Source organism: Dermatophagoides pteronyssinus, unplaced genomic scaffold (assembly GCF_027571235.1).
Source record: "Dermatophagoides pteronyssinus isolate colony J.1.1.1.1 unplaced genomic scaffold, Derpt_VIB-CSIC_2022.12 sq0013, whole genome shotgun sequence".
Classification (NCBI taxonomy): domain Eukaryota; kingdom Metazoa; phylum Arthropoda; class Arachnida; order Sarcoptiformes; family Pyroglyphidae; genus Dermatophagoides; species Dermatophagoides pteronyssinus.
In genome coordinates this window covers 986,056-1,005,884 of record NW_027461537.1, presented here as the reverse complement: position 1 = coordinate 1,005,884, position 19,829 = coordinate 986,056, and the positions used below count along the sequence as shown (strand labels likewise).

General features: G+C 29.3%; 5 protein-coding genes across 6 annotated transcripts; 3 read left to right on the top strand and 2 right to left on the bottom strand.

The window, feature by feature from the left end:
• Nucleotides 1-103: 103 nt before the first annotated feature.
• On the bottom strand, nucleotides 104-10,108 carry LOC113790626 (uncharacterized). Of its 2 annotated transcripts, none has more exons than XM_075821899.1 (8): nucleotides 9,658-10,108; nucleotides 8,676-9,598; nucleotides 7,467-8,604; nucleotides 4,208-5,230; nucleotides 771-3,517; nucleotides 588-709; nucleotides 363-527; nucleotides 104-299 (listed from the first exon to the last, which is right to left on the bottom strand). In XM_075821899.1, the coding sequence occupies exons 2-8, from the start codon at nucleotides 9,463-9,465 to the stop codon at nucleotides 213-215; spliced, it is 6,072 nt and encodes a 2,023-aa protein (XP_075678014.1). In that variant the 5' UTR covers nucleotides 9,466-9,598; nucleotides 9,658-10,108; the 3' UTR covers nucleotides 104-212. The 2 variants fall into 2 exon arrangements, with proteins under 2 accessions (XP_075678014.1, XP_075678013.1); XM_075821898.1 differs by having other exon boundaries at nucleotides 8,658-9,598; nucleotides 9,658-10,106.
• Nucleotides 10,109-11,726: 1,618 nt separating this feature from the next.
• LOC113790551 (uncharacterized) lies at nucleotides 11,727-14,596 on the top strand. Its single transcript, XM_027340233.2, has 2 exons — nucleotides 11,727-13,584; nucleotides 13,645-14,596. Exons 1-2 carry the CDS (start codon nucleotides 13,187-13,189, stop codon nucleotides 14,459-14,461), a joined length of 1,215 nt encoding a protein of 404 aa, XP_027196034.2. The 5' UTR covers nucleotides 11,727-13,186; the 3' UTR covers nucleotides 14,462-14,596.
• Nucleotides 14,576-15,641, top strand: LOC113790552 (alpha-ketoglutarate-dependent dioxygenase alkB homolog 7, mitochondrial). Its single transcript, XM_027340234.2, has 3 exons — nucleotides 14,576-15,157; nucleotides 15,225-15,349; nucleotides 15,419-15,641. Exons 1-3 carry the CDS (start codon nucleotides 14,696-14,698, stop codon nucleotides 15,555-15,557), a joined length of 726 nt encoding a protein of 241 aa, XP_027196035.1. The 5' UTR covers nucleotides 14,576-14,695; the 3' UTR covers nucleotides 15,558-15,641.
• Nucleotides 15,642-16,222: 581 nt separating this feature from the next.
• Nucleotides 16,223-17,124, bottom strand: Ggamma30A (guanine nucleotide-binding protein subunit gamma-e). Its single transcript, XM_075821909.1, has 2 exons — nucleotides 16,625-17,124; nucleotides 16,223-16,517 (listed from the first exon to the last, which is right to left on the bottom strand). The coding sequence occupies exons 1-2, from the start codon at nucleotides 16,711-16,713 to the stop codon at nucleotides 16,412-16,414; spliced, it is 195 nt and encodes a 64-aa protein (XP_075678024.1). The 5' UTR covers nucleotides 16,714-17,124; the 3' UTR covers nucleotides 16,223-16,411.
• Nucleotides 17,125-17,804: 680 nt separating this feature from the next.
• On the top strand, nucleotides 17,805-19,347 carry LOC113790580 (uncharacterized). The gene is made up of 2 exons (XM_027340266.2): nucleotides 17,805-17,986; nucleotides 18,097-19,347. Exons 1-2 carry the CDS (start codon nucleotides 17,961-17,963, stop codon nucleotides 19,211-19,213), a joined length of 1,143 nt encoding a protein of 380 aa, XP_027196067.2. The 5' UTR covers nucleotides 17,805-17,960; the 3' UTR covers nucleotides 19,214-19,347.
• Nucleotides 19,348-19,829: the final 482 nt, after the last annotated feature.

Here is a 19,829-nt window from a genome sequence, read left to right as displayed (position 1 = left end):
TCAAGTATCGATTGTTTTATTTTTTGAATTAAAAAAAATTTTGAATTTTCTTTTCTTTTTTTGAAAATATTTTTATTATTGAAAAAATGCTTTTTTAAAAAAGATCATAAAAAGATAATAAATAACATTTTAAAAAGTGTGAGCGAAATAAATCACATTTGAAAATCGTAAAAGCATAAAAAAAATGTTTTTCGATAAAAAAAATTGAAGGATTAAAATAATTCCTTTTCCTGTTTAATTAGCTTCTGCTTCCATGTGGGTAATGAACAAAATTCTTCACGATTCATGGAAAATACTTTCTGTTTTGTAATGAAAGATAAACAAGATTTGTGAAAGAAATTAAAAATCTACAAAATTATTACCTCAAATTCTTCATCATCCAAATAGGATTCCAGGCAAAGAATATTGATACCTTCAGGCAATGGCCGACGTTTCAATTCTTCATAGCTATAAGTCGATTGATTAATATCTTCCATTTGTGAAAGAACTTCTTGTACTAGAATCTGTTCGCCTGGTTTTCGTCCATCCTGGTATAATTTGAAAAAAAATTCTCAAATTTTTTTCTAAAAGATATTCAAAACACAAACCTGAATGTGTAATTTGGCAACATTGTCATAATAGGTCCATGTTGGAAATAAACCACAAAAAGAATCCGGTTCAAGACCGGCTGATATCACATAAGATTTTGGCGGTTCGGCCGGATTTTTTGCTGATTAATAAGAAAATATAAAATCATTTTAAAATCATCGATTTTTATCACAAACACATACCATGACAATAGGCAAGAGTAGTTTCAAGTGCACATTTTCGTTCGGCAAGCCAAAGTTGTGCAGCAAAACCAGTAGTCATATTACATTCGGATTGAATTTCTTCTTCGATATCGATCATTTTTGGCATTTGTTGTCGCCGCTCATCACCGCCACCATCATCATCATCATCATCAACAGGTGATTTATTTTGATTCTGTTGATGCTCATTTTTCATTGTTGTTTGATTCGAGCTGATAAAAAATGGATATTTAGATTCCCAAAGATAGACTTCATATTCAGCATCAAAAAGAAAAAAGGTGGGTCGTGTTTTAGCTCGTCCATAAATATCATCCTGTACGAATGGATAACTAATATGTATGGTTGCTCGAGCTGATTTCGGTGGATAATATGATGAGATTATTTCAATAGATTCAAATATTCGATCGGATGATGTTCGAAAATGAAACAAACGAGGTGTGAAACAATAATGACGATTATCATCGATCAAAGAAAAATAAACATCACGATGTAGATTAGATTTTGATTGTCGTCGTGTTAATGTTGAATCTGGTGATAAAATCTGTTGTTGTTGTTGAAAAATATTCATAAATTCGCGAGTTTCTCGACCTTCATCCAGATCGATAAGATGATAATCATTGATAAGATCATCGACGGGAAATCCAAATTCCTGAGATCGATGTTTAAGAATGTTTGTATCAAAAAATGTACGTATTTTTAGACGTTCAGATTCGTTAGTTTTACACCCATGCCATAAATAGATTTTCGATGAATGACCTGGATTTACAAATGCATATGAAATACGACTACGAAGATTTCGAAAACTACATTCCAATTCTATCATAAATTGTTCTTCGGGTAATGTATCCTTTAACATAAACATTCGATAACTTCCGCAATTGTTTGTTTGTTTTCGTTTGCCGTTCTGTATAACCAACGAACCTTGAAAAATTCGTAAAAATATTGGATCTTCTTGTCCATGTTCAACATATGTTTGTGATGCACCTTCAACACGAAGTTTTTCAATTGCATTCAATGCTGTTATACCACGTTGTGTATTACGAGTATCTTTACCCTGCCATACAAAATAACAAACACGATCCCGACCTCCATGTTGTTCAACAGAATAACGAGATTCACCACCAGTTTTTAAACATCGACTAATTCGTGTTAAACGATATTTCCATCTAATGTAATAGGATTCTGAACTACAAAGAAAATTTTTATCCATTTCATTCAGTTCAACACGATCACCGCATTCATCAATGACAAAACATTGTACATCTAATGTTATCACTTTCACTGGAAGGCCATCTTCATCATGTATCGTATCACCAGCACCACGTCCCAATGAAACACATTCAAGTATAAGCTCTTGTTGTTGCGGTACATTTTGAATCATATCCTTTTCAACATCCACTGGAAATAGATTTAATTCGGCTGAAAGATCTTTTTTGCAGCATTTATGTTTCTTTGCATCATCATTGTTTGTTGTTATTGTTGTCGACGACGATAATGATGATTTTCTTGATTGATACTTCTTTTCGGGACGTGTTAACGTGAATGCTGGCCAATTAAAAAATTTATCTTTGAATAAAATTGGTTCCATATTTTGATTGACACGAATAAACCAGGCCCAATCTGGACGTCGATCAGATTTGATTGTGATATTATTACCTAATGGACAGCAATCAAATTCCGTATAATCATAACCTTGATACCAGTAATCTTTAGCTGCTTCAACAGCTTTTTTACGTATAATATTTGATACACTTTTACCAAGCCAGATATACATTTCGCTTCCAAAATCAAATACCAGAGCTTTATCTGGTTGTAAAATAGCATGACGTGGTTGTCGGCCACAATTATTTTCCAATGGTCGCAATTGGGCTTTTTCTGCATCTGATTTTTCATCAAACACGACTTGATAAACAATATTACTATGATTAATAAATTCTTCATAAAATTCATCATCTTCATCCAAATCTAAATTCAATATAGTTAAGCCGATAGATTTTTCAAATTGATCTACATCATTTTCAATGATAAAATTTAATTCTTGAAGTAGAGGCATTAATCTATCCATAAGTATCGAATTATTCGATAAATTCAAATCATTTTGACAATCAATCAACGTAACACCGTTTGATGAAGATCTAAAACAAAGATCTTTACGTTTTCGAATTAGATCGGAAATCTCCATACATTTAGTTCGCTCAATAATGTTTGAATAACGACCAATATAGGCAATAATTTTATCTTTGGTGACCAGAATAAAACTATCCATTTGATTCAATGATTGCCATCGTGGTTCAATCAAACGTGTATGTGCTTTTCGTCGTCCTTTTATTAGTATCAACATTTTAGATTGTAATGAATTTTTAAGATCAAATGTACGCCATGAATCATTTCGTACAACACTATTATTACTACGAAGCTTGTTTGCAACAGATTTAAAATCTTCAACACTAGCCAAACCGGCTAATGCAGATAATGCAAATCTGGAATCATCTTTGGTTATTGGTGTACTAGGTGTTCGTGGTGTTGAAGAGATCGGTGACGATGATGAGATCTTTGAATCATCATCCATATGAATCGTTCCATTAGTTACTCCAGATGATGATATCGTTGTTGAGGATGAAGTTTGATATGAATCGATCGCAATCGATGCACGTGCCAATGGATTTTTACCTGTTGCTTGCCGACGTCGACGTGGTGCCTGAACACGTGTTTTTTTACTTTCCGAAAGTCTGTTACGGCGACAAATATGTGATTATTATAAAATAAAAAAATAGATTGTCAACAACAACAACAAAAGTAACCAAAAATTGTTAAATTAATCTAATTATTTCATTTTTTTTACATTTATAACAGAAATAATATAATTAAATAATAGGAAACAATGAAAAAACAACAAAACAGGAAATAAAATTGCTATGAAAAGATTCTAACATCAAGTAAAAACATATCAATCATTGTAATGTCAAACACATTCGAATACAACATCATTCGATACATTCATCTGATGATACGAATCGACCGTAATCGGTGTTTGTGCAAGTAATTTAGCCGGATTTTTGGCCGATGTTTGTCGGCGTTGTTTAGGTGCCTGTATTCGTGATAATTTTCTTTCCGTAAGTCTAAATAATAAATAAATGGATAGATAGATAGATAGATAGATACAGATAGACAATGATAAGATAATTTATAAAGGAAATAATCATTGGAAAAAAAATTTCGAAACAAAAAAACCGATACAATCTAATTGTCATCATGCAACAAACAAAAAAAAAAAATAATAATGATAAAAATCTTTCAATAAAAAAAACAAAAGGAAAGGAAATGGTTAAATGGTACAATTAGCAAAAATAATATGAAAAGCTATATGAAATTCAGGTGATTTTTCTAAAGTTTTTTGTTGGTTAATTATTGTTACTTACAATTTTATTGTCGATGTTGTCGTATCTAGTGTTGATAAACTATACGATTGTTGTTCTTTGTCATTATCTAATGGTGTTGTTGTTGATAATGCAGGTGATGATGGTTTCAATAATTCATTCATCCTATTTGAATCAAAACCAAAAAATGAACCAAAACTTTCTTCATCGTCAGGTTTCAAAATCATAATCGTTTCAGGTTGAGAAATTTCATTTGTAGCATTTGTAGATTGTTCTAATGATGATGTTTGATTATTATTACCATTGCCATCATCATTATTGTTGGATTTGGTTTTTGAGATAGGTGATCGTTGTGAAGGACTTGAAAATGGATTTTTATCTTTACCCAATACTGTGTTCAATTTTAGACTAATGGCACCAAGTTTTTTCTCGCTCAATGTTGATCCACGAAGACCATGACGTTTAGGTGTTTCACGTAATACAACCTTATCCATACCATCATTATCATTCGATTTATCATTAGTTGGTGTGTTATTTGTATTAGTAGTTGATAATTTTGATGCAACCGTAAATTTTTTTGCATCTTTTTCCGGAACTCTTGCTCGCCATTGTGATTGTGAATCCATTAAAGCTGACAAACGATTAGCAATCTTAATTTCTTTTGTATCTGACTTTAAACTATTTGTTGATTTTAACATTGACTTTGTCGTTGTCGTCGATGATGATGATGATGATGATTGTTGTTGATCACGAGGAATAATTCGTTGTCGCCATCCATATTCACCATTCTGTTTTAGCTTGGCTAAGCGTTCACTAATACTAATTGTAGTACTACCACCACCATCATCATCAATATTACCATCATTATGATGATTATCATCAGCCACACCTATCACAAAACAACTCTTTGGTCGAACTTTGCGAACTATTTTATTATTAATATTGCTGCTATTTATTCTAGATGATGATGTTGGTGATGCTTGAAAGCGTAATGCAATAACCGTATCCATTGATGTTGTCGCCGTGGCTGTTGTTGGTGATGATGATGCTGTTGTCGACATTATTCTAAAAACAGAAACATTAACAGAAACAGAAACAAAACGAACAAACACCCACCAACACAAACAATTATAATCGAATTTGAAGGAATTTTTTTTTTGTTTCAACAAAAATTAATTTGATGTTAAAAGCCAAGAATTGAAATCATTGATCAGCAAAGCAAAGTAAAGAAAGAAATGAATAGGAAGACGAAGATAAAAAAGATGAAGAAGAATAAGGAAAAAAACCATAGGAAAAGACAATCCTCAGCAGATTGGAAATAACTGAAGGTTTTTTTTGTTTCACTATAGTGTATCAAGTAAGACAAACGAATTGAGTGTCAGCCAAACAGATAGGAAAAAAAAGACGACAAGTGCTTTGAACTTCCATTAATAATGATAATTATTTAACAAATTCATCATCATCATTTAAATCATTATGGTTAACTGGAAATTATAAGGCAGGAAATGAACAATCCGTTGTCATCGTTGTTGTTGTTGCTCTATTTTATTTCGTTTTTTTTATTTGTCATATATATCAACCACACATTATTACAAACAAAAGAGAGAGAAAAAAATGATTTTTTTTCTGTTGTTGTTGAAAATCTCGATTTATTTGATCAAGAGAGTTTGGAGAATAAATCAAAAATCAAATGAAATAATGTAGTGGTGGTGATGATGATAATGATGATGGTAAAATGTCATTTTTAATCAATCAATCAACTATGGTGGCTAGAATAAACAATCAAAATGACAGACAACGATGATTTTGATTGAATAAGATTGGATCACATTAATAAATTATGATTTTTTTTTCTGTATAAATTCAAAACATGATTGGATTCCAAATCAAATCGACAACTGAATAAACATGTACAAAAAATAACATCAACAACAAAAAAAAAGGATTGAATTCTCCATAGGAAATTCTATTGCTTTCTCTCATTCTCCATCATACACTATCTAACCGATTTCAATACAAACACATAACAACAACAACAGAAAAACATCAAACATTCAAAATATCTCATCATCATCATCATGATCACCATACAGAAATCGAAACACATTCAGTATGGAGATTGTTATCATCATCATCATCATAATCATTATTGAGTGAGAATAGAGAGCGAGAGAGAAAACGAAAAACACTCTATATTTTATCCATCAACTAATGCACCATCCAATAATGATATTGATGATGATGATGATGATAACACAAACAATAATATTTATTTCATCGTTCGATTCAAACTGTTGTTGTTGTTGTTTGGGAGAAAATCCAAAAAAAAAAGCATTCGAAACAATTGTTGAATGAATGGGAAGAAATTCAGTTCAGTTATCATTGTTATTACTGAAGAAAAAAAATGTGTGAAAAATAATCTGAACTTTAAATTGAAAAAAATGGACACACACAGTTAGATATTGATGGATAGAATAATGATGATGATGATGATAAAGTGAACTAGATTGATAAAAAAAATTTTGAATTTAAAATTTCTTAACATTTTTTACCACACTTGGATCAATAAAATCGGATTATCAAAGATGAAAATCCCATTTTTGAATGAATCAAATTTGAAATAAAAGGATTTTGTTTTTGTTTCGCTATTAAATCAATGTCTATTCAATGTAAAAATCATTTTTTTGAAAGATTGAAAAAATAAAGAATTTCAAACACAGAAGATAACTGAATGATGAAAAAAGAAAACAAAAAATCATTTTGATTTAATTGGAAATTTTTTCGTTTTCTCATTCGATAGGAAAAAAAGAAGGAAAAAATTTTTATTTTCTTTGGGGAAAAAATTGCATACAATTTTAGATCAAATTTAGAATAAAGAAAGCAAAAGAAATAATGAAATAAAGGAAAATAGGCATGAAAGACAAAGAATTTTTCAAAAAAAATGAAAATTACCAAAATTTTGTTTTTTTCTGAAGTCATTTGGAAAGCTCAAAATTTGACAAATAATCAAGACAAACAACATAAGGAAAAACACACACAGAAAAACACTTTAAGTGTAAAAAGTATAAATATAGCAAACAGGATAGATTTGATAATTAATTCAATCAATAAAAAGAAAGATAAAAGAAATGTTAGCAGTTTGTTAAGGTAAGGAAAATGAACAAAAGGCATCCATGATTGAAAAGTATTTGAGAAAAAAAAATGGGAGAAAAAAGTAGAACATTGTTCTGGAATAGTTGAAGAATCATTGTGAATAATATTCAACGATCCATGGATTCCATCCATTAGTTTAAACATTTACCTCATTGTCGATGATGATTGTTCATTATTATTATCATTATTAATATCATTATTATCGGGTAATGTATGAATCATTTCCATCAAACTTGTTGCTGCTAATGATGATGATGACGATGATGATGACATACTATTATCATCAATATCATTCGAATCTAAACATGTGGATTGAACGGATTCATTGTCATTTAAACATTGATGTTGCTGATTTTGGCAATTATTCCCACTATTATCAGATCGTAAATTTGATTTTAAAATCGGTTTAATAATTGTTTCAGTTGCCATTGATGATGATGATGATGATGATTGTATTGTTGCTTGATTGATCACAGATATTTCATCATTTTTGTTTTTGTTAAATAATCGAAATAACGGTTTCGATGAACTCTCATCATTCCCGCCAATACTATTCACTATTAAATTGCCATCCAATGATGCACGTTTACGAAATGCACTTTTACGATTATTATTGATGACCAATGATGAAGATGATTCTTCTGATTCATCTGTATTTGACGATAATAATGATAATGAATCGGTCGATGCTGTTGGTGATAATGATGTTGAACGTAAACGATTCTGTCGACTCGCTACTGTTGATGATGATGATGATTTGAGGATACTTTTTAGGCCAGCGGTTGATAGATTATTTGATGGTGAAAAAAATTTATTCGATGAAAATGAAGTAGTGGTCGTTGATTGTTCATTTGTTGTTGAATGAGAATATAAATAAGACACTGTTGTTCCCGGATCTCGTTCATCGAAATTTGATGAATTTTTAGTTGCAGTCAACAATGATGAACCGGTTGGAGATGATTGTTGTGGTGGTGAACGATCAATTGATGATGATTTCAATATTCCTTTTACCTGATGATCATTATTGGAATTTGATCCAATTGTCGAATGACCAAAATGATCCGGACCACTTTCAGTACTCCATGATTTTTTCTTTAAAATTGGCTTCAAGTGATACGGTTGTTGCTGATGATAATGTGGTTGTAAAGGATCATCTGATGTTGATCCGATTACATCTGTATTAATGTTCAATGTTTCATCAAAGGAATATGAACCTCTTGGCTGTTGCTGACGATTTTTCAATATGGAAGGCGGCGGTGGTTGTTGTAAACACAATGTTGCTACATCTAATTTTGAGAATAAAAGTCATCATTATATACTGATTGTATATGTCACTTACCGTTGTTTGAATTCATACTCGAAGTTAATGTTGATGATGAAGAATCATTTCCGGCAGATGAAATAATATTACCATCAATATTTAATGCAGAACTATCACGTTTTTTTAGAATCGGTGGCGGTAGATTTGGATCAGGTTGATTTTTCAAAACAGTTGATTTATCCAACGAATCTTTTCGTTTCAATATTGGTCTTAGATTCGTATTCATCGTGGTTGCTGATGAATCAAATGAAAAATTTGTCAACATTGTAGGTTTTGTTATTGTATAAAAAGCTGGCGATGATGTAGATGATGAATCTGTATTCTCGTCATTATTAGGTAGCAATACATTCTTCATAATTATTTCACTACTACCACTATTATCATTGTTTTCGCCATCCTTCAATGAAAACGATGATGATGATGATGATGATGATGGAGAAATTTCTTCAATCGGTTCGTTGGAAATTTCCTGGTGACACTCACTATTATCACTATTATTATCGATTATTTCTTTTCTATTATTATGATCACCAACATCATCATCATAATCATTATCATTATTTTTCAATGAATCTGAATTGATTGTTGACATTTTTTTGTTTGGTTCATTCGATATTGATGATTCAATGATTTGGCTTGATTTTTGTTGTTTTTGTTGCTGTCGTTCTAATGTTCGAATAGCATTTGTATTGGCATAGTTCCAACGTCGATTCTGAATATTATTATCATTTTTTGATTGTTGGCTAGATTTTTTGTTCATTTCATTATTAATCATTTGAATACGATTCATAATCGTTGATTTTATTTCATTTCTTTTATCATCCATAATAATTAACTATTCTAATAATGATTGTAATGATTTTAAATTAAAATTACTACGTTGTTCTTGGAAGTTGTCATAGTCAATCAAACAATAATCTATTATCATGATTTGTATTTATGATTATTTTTAAAAAAATCTATAAGAATCAAAATTAAAATGATTAAAATTTGATTGAAAAACATTGATTGAAATTACCTTATTCTAAAATCTAAAATAAAACAAAATAAAAACAACAAACAGGTAAATTATCGATTGATCCACCTTTGATAATGATGCTGTATATTTTTTAATGTCATCATCATTGATAATTAATTTAGGTTTTTGTGTTATTATGATGATGCTGATAATGATGATAAAAATGATAATGATAATAAAAAAAAGTGGATTCAAAAATTTGGATCAAATTCTTATGTAAAACTTTTTTTTTTTTTGTCACACCTTTTTAGCAAGGAATAAAATTGTTTATTTTGTTGTTTATTCTTTTTGCTCACGCGCTCAATGACGATGATGATGATGATCAATTGGTGCAACCATCATTATCCTCATAACAAACAGCCACAACTATTTGGAAACAAAAACAGACAGACAGAGAAAAAGACAAACAAAGATAGACAGTAAACGGCTAAAGTGTTGAATGTTCAAATTTCAAAAAAAAAAAAATTAAATAAAGAAAATCATCATATTAATTCACACTCTATATTAAAATTATTTATATTTATACAGGTAAAATGTTTTCAACAGGAAAAAAAAGACGACATTCAAAATTGAGAATGGATGAATGAAATTAAAACGGTTATTTATGTGCTGTCGGCATCAATAGTCAATCACATTTTGATCGGGTTATCTTTTCCTCTTCAATCCCAAAACATATTATGGATCAATGTCATTTAATCTCTCTATCTTTCTCTTTGTAATTAGGGTGTGTTTCTCTTTTTGACGAGCTTTATAGATTTTGTTGAAACACAGCTGTAGTAAATAAATAGAAGAAAAACGTTAAAATTTCACGTTTTTTTCCATCCCCTCGAGATTAAGTTTTTGTTGGCCAGAACATACGATATTAATTTTGATTGGAATTTGTAAACATCATCAATAAATTGTTGTTGTTGTTGTTGAATTCCATTCGTATATTTGATTGACAATAATAGAAAATGTTTGTTTATTTTTCCAAGAAACAAGATTTAAAATCAAAAAAAAAAAAAAAAAAATATCGGTAAAGTTATTATCGGTAATGATTTTTCTATTCGATTATAATCTGAATTCGAGCGAACTAACGAACGAAAAAAAAAATCAATGATTAACATCATCGATTCGAATGATAATCAAAACAGCGCATGTTGGGATTCGAATGTTGGAAATGACAAAAAAAATGATAATTTCTTGAAAACAATTTTGGAATTTTTCGAAAAAAAAGATCATTAATGATGATTAGGGTGGATCGATTTTTTTTTTTGTTCAAAAACAAAAATCGAAGAAAATTAATAATCATCTGCTTGATTATGTTACGTTTTAAGACAGCTGGTTCCGCTTTTTCTAAATTTTCTTCCGACAGAAAAAAAAACAGCAAGATCAACAACAATAACAAACTAATCACAAATATTCTGACCTTGATTCTAGTTTTAGATTTCTAATCAAAAATCTTTAATAGTAATGAAAATTTTTCTTTTTGCTCGGTTACGATTTTGCCAAGTTTCACATGATCAAAAAACATCAAAATAAAGATAATTTAATCCATAATGTACACACAAACACACACACACACACATCAAATATCTATATCATATCATATCATTATATTTGGCCAAAGCAATGGAATTTATAATAAACGAAAACAAAAAAAAAGGTAAAACAAAGAAGAAATGATTGTTAAAATAATTATTAATCTAATGTTGTTGTTTTGTTTTTTTGTTGGCCAACATTATTTTCATCATTAATATAAATTGGTAATTTTTGAAAATATCATCTGATCAGCAGATGAATTATGAACGATTTTTTTTTCATTCTATATTAATGATATTAATAATGATAAACATTTGATTTTGAAAAGAAAAATCAAAGAAACAATTTCCTTTTTTGTTTTTGTTGTTGTCTGATAAATGGGATTCTCACAATCATATCGATATCAATATATCGATATCATCGATATTGTCAATCCTTATCATTATCCTCATCATCATTCGATTCGAATGTTCTAATTACACACATTCGATTATTAATATTAAAGTCGAAAACAAAAAACATTTTACATTAAATAATTAATGATGTTCGCATATGATCAAACGAAAATTCAATCAATTAATTCAATTCAATTGATCAAAATTCATTTTCAATTGAATTATATCAATGTTTTTTGCTTTGTTTTTTTGAAACAAAATTATTTCTGATGATTGTAAATTGTGCCGCATGTTTTTCATCGAAAACAAATAAACTTTCAAATTTTGATCATTGTTTCTAATGAACTTTTTTCAATAACAAAATAGCGGTTTTTTTTCGGTGATTCGAGTGAAAACAAAAACCTTTTGTCCAATACATCTGCCGTTTTGTCTATTATATGAATCTCTATTCAATCATCATGATGATTGTTGATTTTTTTCTGACATTCATTCAATAAACACACACACACATAAATGTACTCACAATTTAATAACTGAACAAAAAAAAACATTTTCTTCATTCGAAAGAGTAAATTTATCAAATGATTCGATCAAAACTAACTGATGTGATGATAATAATAATTTCATATTATACACCTGTGTTTTTGTGTAATGTCCAATCATTGTGACATCGATAATGGAAACAAATAGAACAGCAGCAAAGGAAATGAAAAACTAGTCCAACTTCATTTTATTCATCAGACATTCGAATCACTGAAAAGAAAAATCATTCACCATCATAATAATCATCCGAATAACATGAATTTTTCATCTGAAATTTGAATCCAGAAAATTTTAATAAAAATCAATCAATTTGATACAAAGAAACAATAATTCATTTAGAATCTCATCAACCAATCAACCATCCAATATTTAAAACAGATTAATAATCATTATCATTCTGATGTGAATTCACTGACGACAAAGTTTGCAGACACACATCACCATCGGTTAAATTATTCATTAGTTTTTGTTTGTCTGCAATTTGGACATTTCATGGTCATCAACATCATCAATGTTTTTCACTTGTTTCACAAGTGAAGATGAAAAAAATCCTTATTGATCAGACTTTTATCTGTTCACAGTAAACAGTGGTCAATCTTGTTGAAATGTAAAGTAATCATTTAAATTTTGATAATTTTCAACCTGAAAGAAAAAATTTTTTTGCCCGCTGACCATATTTATTTTACCTGAGGATACGCATATGTCATTGAAATAAACATTCCATCTTAAGCTGTTGAAAATCTAAATAAGAAAATATTTCATCGTCATTGAAACATCCACACTAAACTTTATTTGCCATATTTGTTTATTTTGTTCTTTTCTTTCTATTAATAGTTTTTTTTTGTCAATCAAAAGAAGGAAAAAATTCGACAGCAACAAGTGTCTCTCATGTTTTTTTTCTGGTTGACATAGACAAATCCTTATAAAATTTCATCTTGTGGATTGTTTTTGACAACTGAAAATCCGGCTTCATTTTTTGCGGACCATTTTTTATTCGCCGAAGCCAAAAATTATCTGTTTTGTTTTCGAATGGCCAATGTTATTAGCATTTATTTTTTGAATGAGAAAAAATGTCCGATGATTATGATTCAAATGATAATAATAATATTAATAATGATAATGATAATCAATCATCAAATTTGGTAAAGAAAAAAATTCATTGGCAATTAATTGAAAGACGACGACCACAATCAGTGACAATACGTACAGCCATTCCGACAGCTGCTGCCGATGAACTTCGAATGTTTGTCGAAAAAAATCATTTACAATATCGTCATCAACAACCAAAACATCCATTGGATGATTTTGAAAATCTTTTCAATCAATTAAATCTGAATGATGATGATGAACTATTGGATCGTGCTGAACGGCGAGATTTACCGGCAAAATTTCAACAATTATATCGTAAAAATGTCGTTAAACAGCAACAATTTGATAATCATATGGATAGATCATCAGTATTGAAAAGGTAAGATAACTTTGTAATAAAGAATTTTAGATTGCATATTCTATTGATTTTGCTCGTTAGGTCACCAACAAAAACTCCGGCAATTCCTGCTCGTCGTTCAGCTATGCCCAACGTTATATTGGATGATGTCGCCTATCGTCGTTATGATAAAAATCGTCAACAAAAAGCGTTACCAATGTGGCCATCACCGAAAAAATCTCAAAATCATAATAGATCTCAACAACAACAACAATCTGATTCAATTTGTTATATGTTTCTTGATAACTATGAAGATTGGCTAAATGATTCGCACATATCAGAAAATAACACTGCCATTCATGATGATGATGATTATGAAAATGAATATACCATGGGAAAATCATTACGAAAAAATCCCGATCTTATACAGGATGATCTGTTGAATCGTCGTCTAAAACAATCATCAGCATCACGTGTGCCAACCGTTCCGCCATTACCATTCGGTATACCGAATACACCGATTACGACAGGCGTTCAAACGACTGGATATTCGAACGTTGAACTTGATCAAATCGAATCACGTAAGCAACGATTTCGTACAAGAGAATCATCACCACATTTAATCAATGATGATTTTGCATTTCGGATGCTTCGTCATGATGTTCGTGATGTTCGTAAAGAAAAACAATTATCATCATCAATGAATTATAGTCAAAATTATTGTGATAGTCATATAGTCAATGGATCACCATATCGTTCTCCCTCATTAGCTCCGTCATTATCATCGAATAATTCATTATCATTGGAAAAATTACGTAAACAACTTCGCCCGACTGTTAGAGACAGATCATCGATATCATCGGCCACCTCATCGTCATCATCATCAAATACGACTGATTCATCATATGGATTTATCTGATATAATTATTCGAAAATTTCCCATTAATCATTTCCGTTTCTCTCTTATTTGTGCCAGATTTTTTTTCACTAATCTTTTTGTTGTTAATGTTTATTATTTGTTGAAAATTAAAAATCATTTTTGAATCTTTAATAATCACACCATCTAGTGGCCAATGATAGATTCTGTGATCAGCTGAATTCGAATTTCTAATTTGAGAATTTCAAATTTCCTATTTTTTTTGTTTTTGTAAAAATGTTCCACTTGGGACAACGATCGGTAAGAACTTTGCTTAGAAATTTTAAACTTCCTTCTTCATCATTACATACAACAATTCTTGGAGACGATAAACCTTATTTTAAACTAAAAGTGTATGATGATCATTTTGAATCAAAATTCGCAACGAATTTAAAACAGATTAAAAATTCAATGTTTGTCGTACCGGATTTTATTGATACAAATGAAGAACAATCATTATTAGATGAAGTTGAAAATGTATTCCGTGTACGACGAATACGTTATGAACAGACACATTGGGATGATGCCATACAAAATTATCGTGAAACTGAACATTTAAAATGGCGACCAGAAAATGAGATGATTATTGAACGTATTCGACAATTAGCTTTTGTACATAATACAAATCATATTAAATTTGTACACATTCTCGAAATTAAAGCCGATGGTTTCATCAAACCACATGTTGATAGTGTTCGGGTAATTTTTTTGTTTTGGTTATAAAGGAAATTCAATAAGCTAGAATTTTTTTTAAACGATATTTTAGTTTTGTGGTGATACAATAGCCGGAATATCTTTACTTTCAGATTCGGTAATGCGAATGCGTTTAGAATCGAATCGTGATATTTATGTTGATGTTTTACTTTGTCGTCGATCATTATACATTATGACGTATGTATCATGGATTTAATTTGAAATTGATTGATTTTTTGTTTGTTTCGTTTCATTAATTCACTTTAGTGGTGATGCTCGTTACCTGTATGCACATGAAATTCTTGATGATAAGAATTCATTATTCAAAGAAAAATATGTAAAACGTGATCGTCGAATATCGATTATCTGTCGTAATGAACCAATAGAATTAACTAATTCACAATGAAATTGTTTTTGTTTTCAAAAGCTTTTTTCAAAATTATTTATTTCAATTACATAATGGTGATAAACAATTTGTTTATGTTTTTTATTTATTAATTTTGGTCAATTATTTTTGTGTTTAAAAATTTTTATGTTATTCGAAGAAAAAAGATGATGATGGTGTGATTTAGTCAAAAATATCAAGCTGTAAAAAAACTTGATATTTTTGTTCCAATTCAACAAAAAAAATCGAACAAATGTTATGTGTGTGTGTTTCGATCGATGTTGAGAAAATTTATCGAAAAAAAAGCAATAAGAATAATCGGGCTACATTGTTCTATCCATTTTGTCTGTTTAATTTATTTGATTTTGAGTAAATTGATGGATCGAAAAGAACAAAATATCAATTGGTGGTACACAGCAATCGTTTTTGTTTGTTTGTTTGTTTTGTTTTGGGATTCGACATTTGTTAAAATTCATAATTATATTTATAGTTATAGTTTTTAATTATGGCAGAATTTATAATTTTTTTTTCTCCATTTTTTGTAATTTTCGTATAATTTAAAAAGAATTAATTAATTTACGATAATGGTGTTTGTGTGTGTGTGTGTGATGTTCATGTTGCAGTGGTGATGATGGTAAGGAAAGATAAAGCTGCTGGTCAAAAATTAAAAAAAAAATGAAATGAAATGATGACAATTATGACAAAGATGTTATTCTTTGAAGCGAACGAAAAAAAAAAATTAACCCATTCCAGTGTTTAATGTCCGTATATGTTTTTGATTAATTAAAAAAAATTAAATGATGTTGGCGGTGATGTTTTACACATTTTTTTCTTTTCTTTTGATGACAATTTATAGTTGAAATTTTTTTTTGTTGCTAGAAAATTGTACATTTGCCTTTCTCGGCCCATGGATTATTTTTTTTATCTGGTGTATGGATCAATGGATCCTGTGGTTCATTCTCTTCGATATATTCACGAAGACTTTTGGATTAAGATTTTTTTATTTTTGTTTTGGTTGTAAAAGGAAATGATAATGAAAAATCAAACATTAATAATTAAGATTTTATTTATTTGAAAAAAATACATACGCTTGAATCGATTTTGACAATGGCCATCGTTCCATCATTGCTTGATAACGCATATTTTCAATCTGTTTTCGCAATGTTTCTTTATCCATTATTTAAACAATATTATTTTAATTATTATTATTATGATCCTGGATCAATCACTTAAAAGAAACAACACAATCAAAGGTTAAAGGTAACACACACACACAATGATAATTCTAATAAGAATAGAATATTCTTCTTGATACAAGCAATTGACAATTTTCTCTCTCTCTCTCGATGACCGTATTCTGTTGTTGTTTTTTTTAAATTTTCACTCAATAATTCAATACACCAGACAAAGAAATGAGGTTATTCTTCTTATTCTTGCTAGTTTCCTTTCCCCTCTCAACCATACATACACACACACAAATCGTTATTCCAGAATGATGCTTTGGTCCAGATTTTTTTTTTCGATTATTATTATTTCTTTTCGTTTCTGTTCTCAATAAAAATAATGTAGTTTACTGACAAAAATTTTATTTTTTGAGAATAGTGGTCGATCAGCCACACCTCTACTAAAGTGAATACCATTACCTATATAATTTTATATTGATAGATAAAGATTCTAGTTGTTTTTTTTCTTTTGTTGGTTCCTATGTACATTTCACTGCATACAGCCAGTATCCATGTTGCTATATATTTGAATACGAAACAGATATATATAACGGATATTTTCATTTGCATCAGTAGCATTATTCTATTTTAATTTTTTTTTGTTTTCAAGTAGTAGCATACATAGCATTCGCTACCATTGACGTATCGAAATAAATTCTGGCCAAAAAGAGAGAGAGGGAGAGTAAAAAATAGATGCTATTTGTTCAAAAAACAAATAAAGATTCTTGATCCGTTTGATGGAATATTCCAATTTGCAAAATTTAAATTTTTTTAAAAACTAATCAATCAAATATTTATGATAATAACGAAACAACAAAATTTTATCCTAAAGCAATCAAATTGAAATAAAAAATTCATTAGTTTAGTTAACAAGGGAAAAAAATACCAAAAATGAAAAAGGATTTAATAAGGAAATGAATGAATTTTTTCTTTTGCGAGAAAATTCCCGAAAAATCGATGAAATTTTTTTTTTTGTGTTGAGATTTTTCTCGAAAAGGTGGAGCTTCAGTGCTGATTCATTTTCTATTTTACTTTTATATAAAATGTAGTTTGGCTCAATATGTTTTTCTGTTTTGTAATGTTGTTGATTTTCTAACACTTGTTTAAAGAATTTTGATTCCGCATTTTTTTTTGTTTACATATTTGCTTCCGCATTAATTGATAACGATTCGAATCTAATGATTGTTAATTTTCAATATTCATGTCGAATTTTGTTAATACTAACAAGTAAGATTTTGCCTGATAGACACAAAAGATTTAACATTATTTCTTGAGTGTGTGTTCGATTAAAGATTGTTTTCAATTTTAAAGATAATTTTTTTTTCACTCATTATCAGAATTTCTACCACGACGACTACGAATACGACAACAATGACAAATTTATTTGCAACACCAAATTATTCATCATCATTGGGAATGATGAATCCTTATCAGCAACAATTCTATAATTATTCATCATCTTCATCTATTCCACTTCCATCGTCACCAATACAATCGCAATCATTACCGATTGTTAATAATAATTTTCCATCGGTCAATTCAATGATAACATCTGTACCGTTAGCACAAGCCGGAACATCAACAATGCCACCATCAACGCCAATCATTTCACCACAACATCAATCATGGTCACAAAATATACCTTCAGTGATGCCATGGTCAAATCAGCTCAATAATCAGAGTATTAATGAAAGATTTTCATTTGGAATCATGCCTTCACCACTGCCATCATCACAGATATCACAACCAATACAACAGCCACAATTGATCAACAATCAACAATTGATCAATAATTCTATCGCACCATCCAATCAAAATATCAACGCGAACAAGAAAAGACATTTTAGCCATCTAATTAATGATTCGGAAGATGAATCCTTTTATGATTTTGATAATGAGCGACCAATCAAAAAATATATCGGTGAAGATAAAGTATTGGAAATATTTGATCGCATGCATATTCGTGAAGGTGAAAATTATATTGTTGAAGATGTAAAGGATGTTCCATTAATCGATTCGAACAATAATAATAATGGCATTCTAATTGAAGAAATTGATGATAATAATAATATTAGTACAGATACTGGTAATGTTCAAATATTGGAAATATCACCCGAATTACGTGATGCATTTTCTAATCAACAGCCATCTATAACGGATAAACTAATACAAGCAGAACAAGAAAAAATATCCAAAGCATTAGTCGTGTGGGAATCAAATAGCCTAATGAATTTATTATCCGGTAATAACCGGTCAGAAATTGATAGCGATGATGATGATGATAATAATAATAATGTTCGTATTGAAGAACCATCGGATACTGATTTAGATGATCAAATGGTCGATGAGGATGATGATGATGCTGTTATAATATTAGAAACTGATTGTAAATCAAATCCTATCGAAACATATAAAAATTATATTGATTCCATACAAGATCAACCAATGGAATAATTGTTATTATATTTTTTAAAATGAAATTTTCTTCTTTCTTTCTTTTCTAAATGTCTGTAAATAAATACAAATAAACCATAATGATGATGATCGATAATCGATCCATTAATTATTTTTATATGTTTAAATGATCATTGGTGATATAAATTATTACTTTTTTTTTGAATTATTCTATTTGATAATAAATAAATCGTATATCGATATAAAAATCAAACAAAATCTTGCCTGATTGGTCATTTTTGTTTTAGTTCAAACACATTCATTATCATTATATTGTCATATAAATTATTCTGTTGAATTTGAAACTGGCAGTAAATTGAATTCTGTTTCACTTATTCTGTTGTTCTTGACAACAACAAAAGCAACAATTAGAATGAGAGTGAGGGAGAGATTTATTGATTAAATTACAAAATAGATCAACAATAATGGCAAAACAAAACAAGATTAGAAATTAGATACGCTAATGTAAAAGTAATTCTATTTTTCTTCAATTAAATTGCCATTTCAAGGTTTTTCATAGTGGTTATTATTGTTTATCGAATATATTCAAATGCCAAACGGCTTTATTGAAAAAAAAATCTGTCATTCACCTCAGTAGCATCAACAAGAAAAACAA

Bases quoted from the DNA above. Each gene is read 5' to 3' on its own strand.
- LOC113790626 (XM_075821898.1), bottom strand. From the start codon at position 9,465: ATGGATGATAAAAGAAATGAAATAAAATCAACGATTATGAATCGTATT. The intron at 8,605-8,657 runs GTAAGTGACATA...TCTCAAAATTAG, and splicing joins GAGTATGAATTCAAACAACG to ATGTAGCAACATTGTGTTTA. The intron at 5,231-7,466 runs GTAAATGTTTAA...TTCTGTTTTTAG, and splicing joins CAATCATCATCGACAATGAG to AATAATGTCGACAACAGCAT.
- LOC113790551 (XM_027340233.2), top strand. From the start codon at position 13,187: ATGTCCGATGATTATGATTCAAATGATAATAATAATATTAATAATGAT. The intron at 13,585-13,644 runs GTAAGATAACTT...TTTGCTCGTTAG, and splicing joins AGATCATCAGTATTGAAAAG to GTCACCAACAAAAACTCCGG.
- LOC113790552 (XM_027340234.2), top strand. From the start codon at position 14,696: ATGTTCCACTTGGGACAACGATCGGTAAGAACTTTGCTTAGAAATTTT. The intron at 15,158-15,224 runs GTAATTTTTTTG...ACGATATTTTAG, and splicing joins CACATGTTGATAGTGTTCGG to TTTTGTGGTGATACAATAGC. The intron at 15,350-15,418 runs GTATGTATCATG...AATTCACTTTAG, and splicing joins CGATCATTATACATTATGAC to TGGTGATGCTCGTTACCTGT.
- Ggamma30A (XM_075821909.1), bottom strand. From the start codon at position 16,713: ATGGATAAAGAAACATTGCGAAAACAGATTGAAAATATGCGTTATCAA. The intron at 16,518-16,624 runs GTATGTATTTTT...TTAATCCAAAAG, and splicing joins TTGTCAAAATCGATTCAAGC to TCTTCGTGAATATATCGAAG.
- LOC113790580 (XM_027340266.2), top strand. From the start codon at position 17,961: ATGTCGAATTTTGTTAATACTAACAA. The intron at 17,987-18,096 runs GTAAGATTTTGC...ACTCATTATCAG, and splicing joins AATTTTGTTAATACTAACAA to AATTTCTACCACGACGACTA.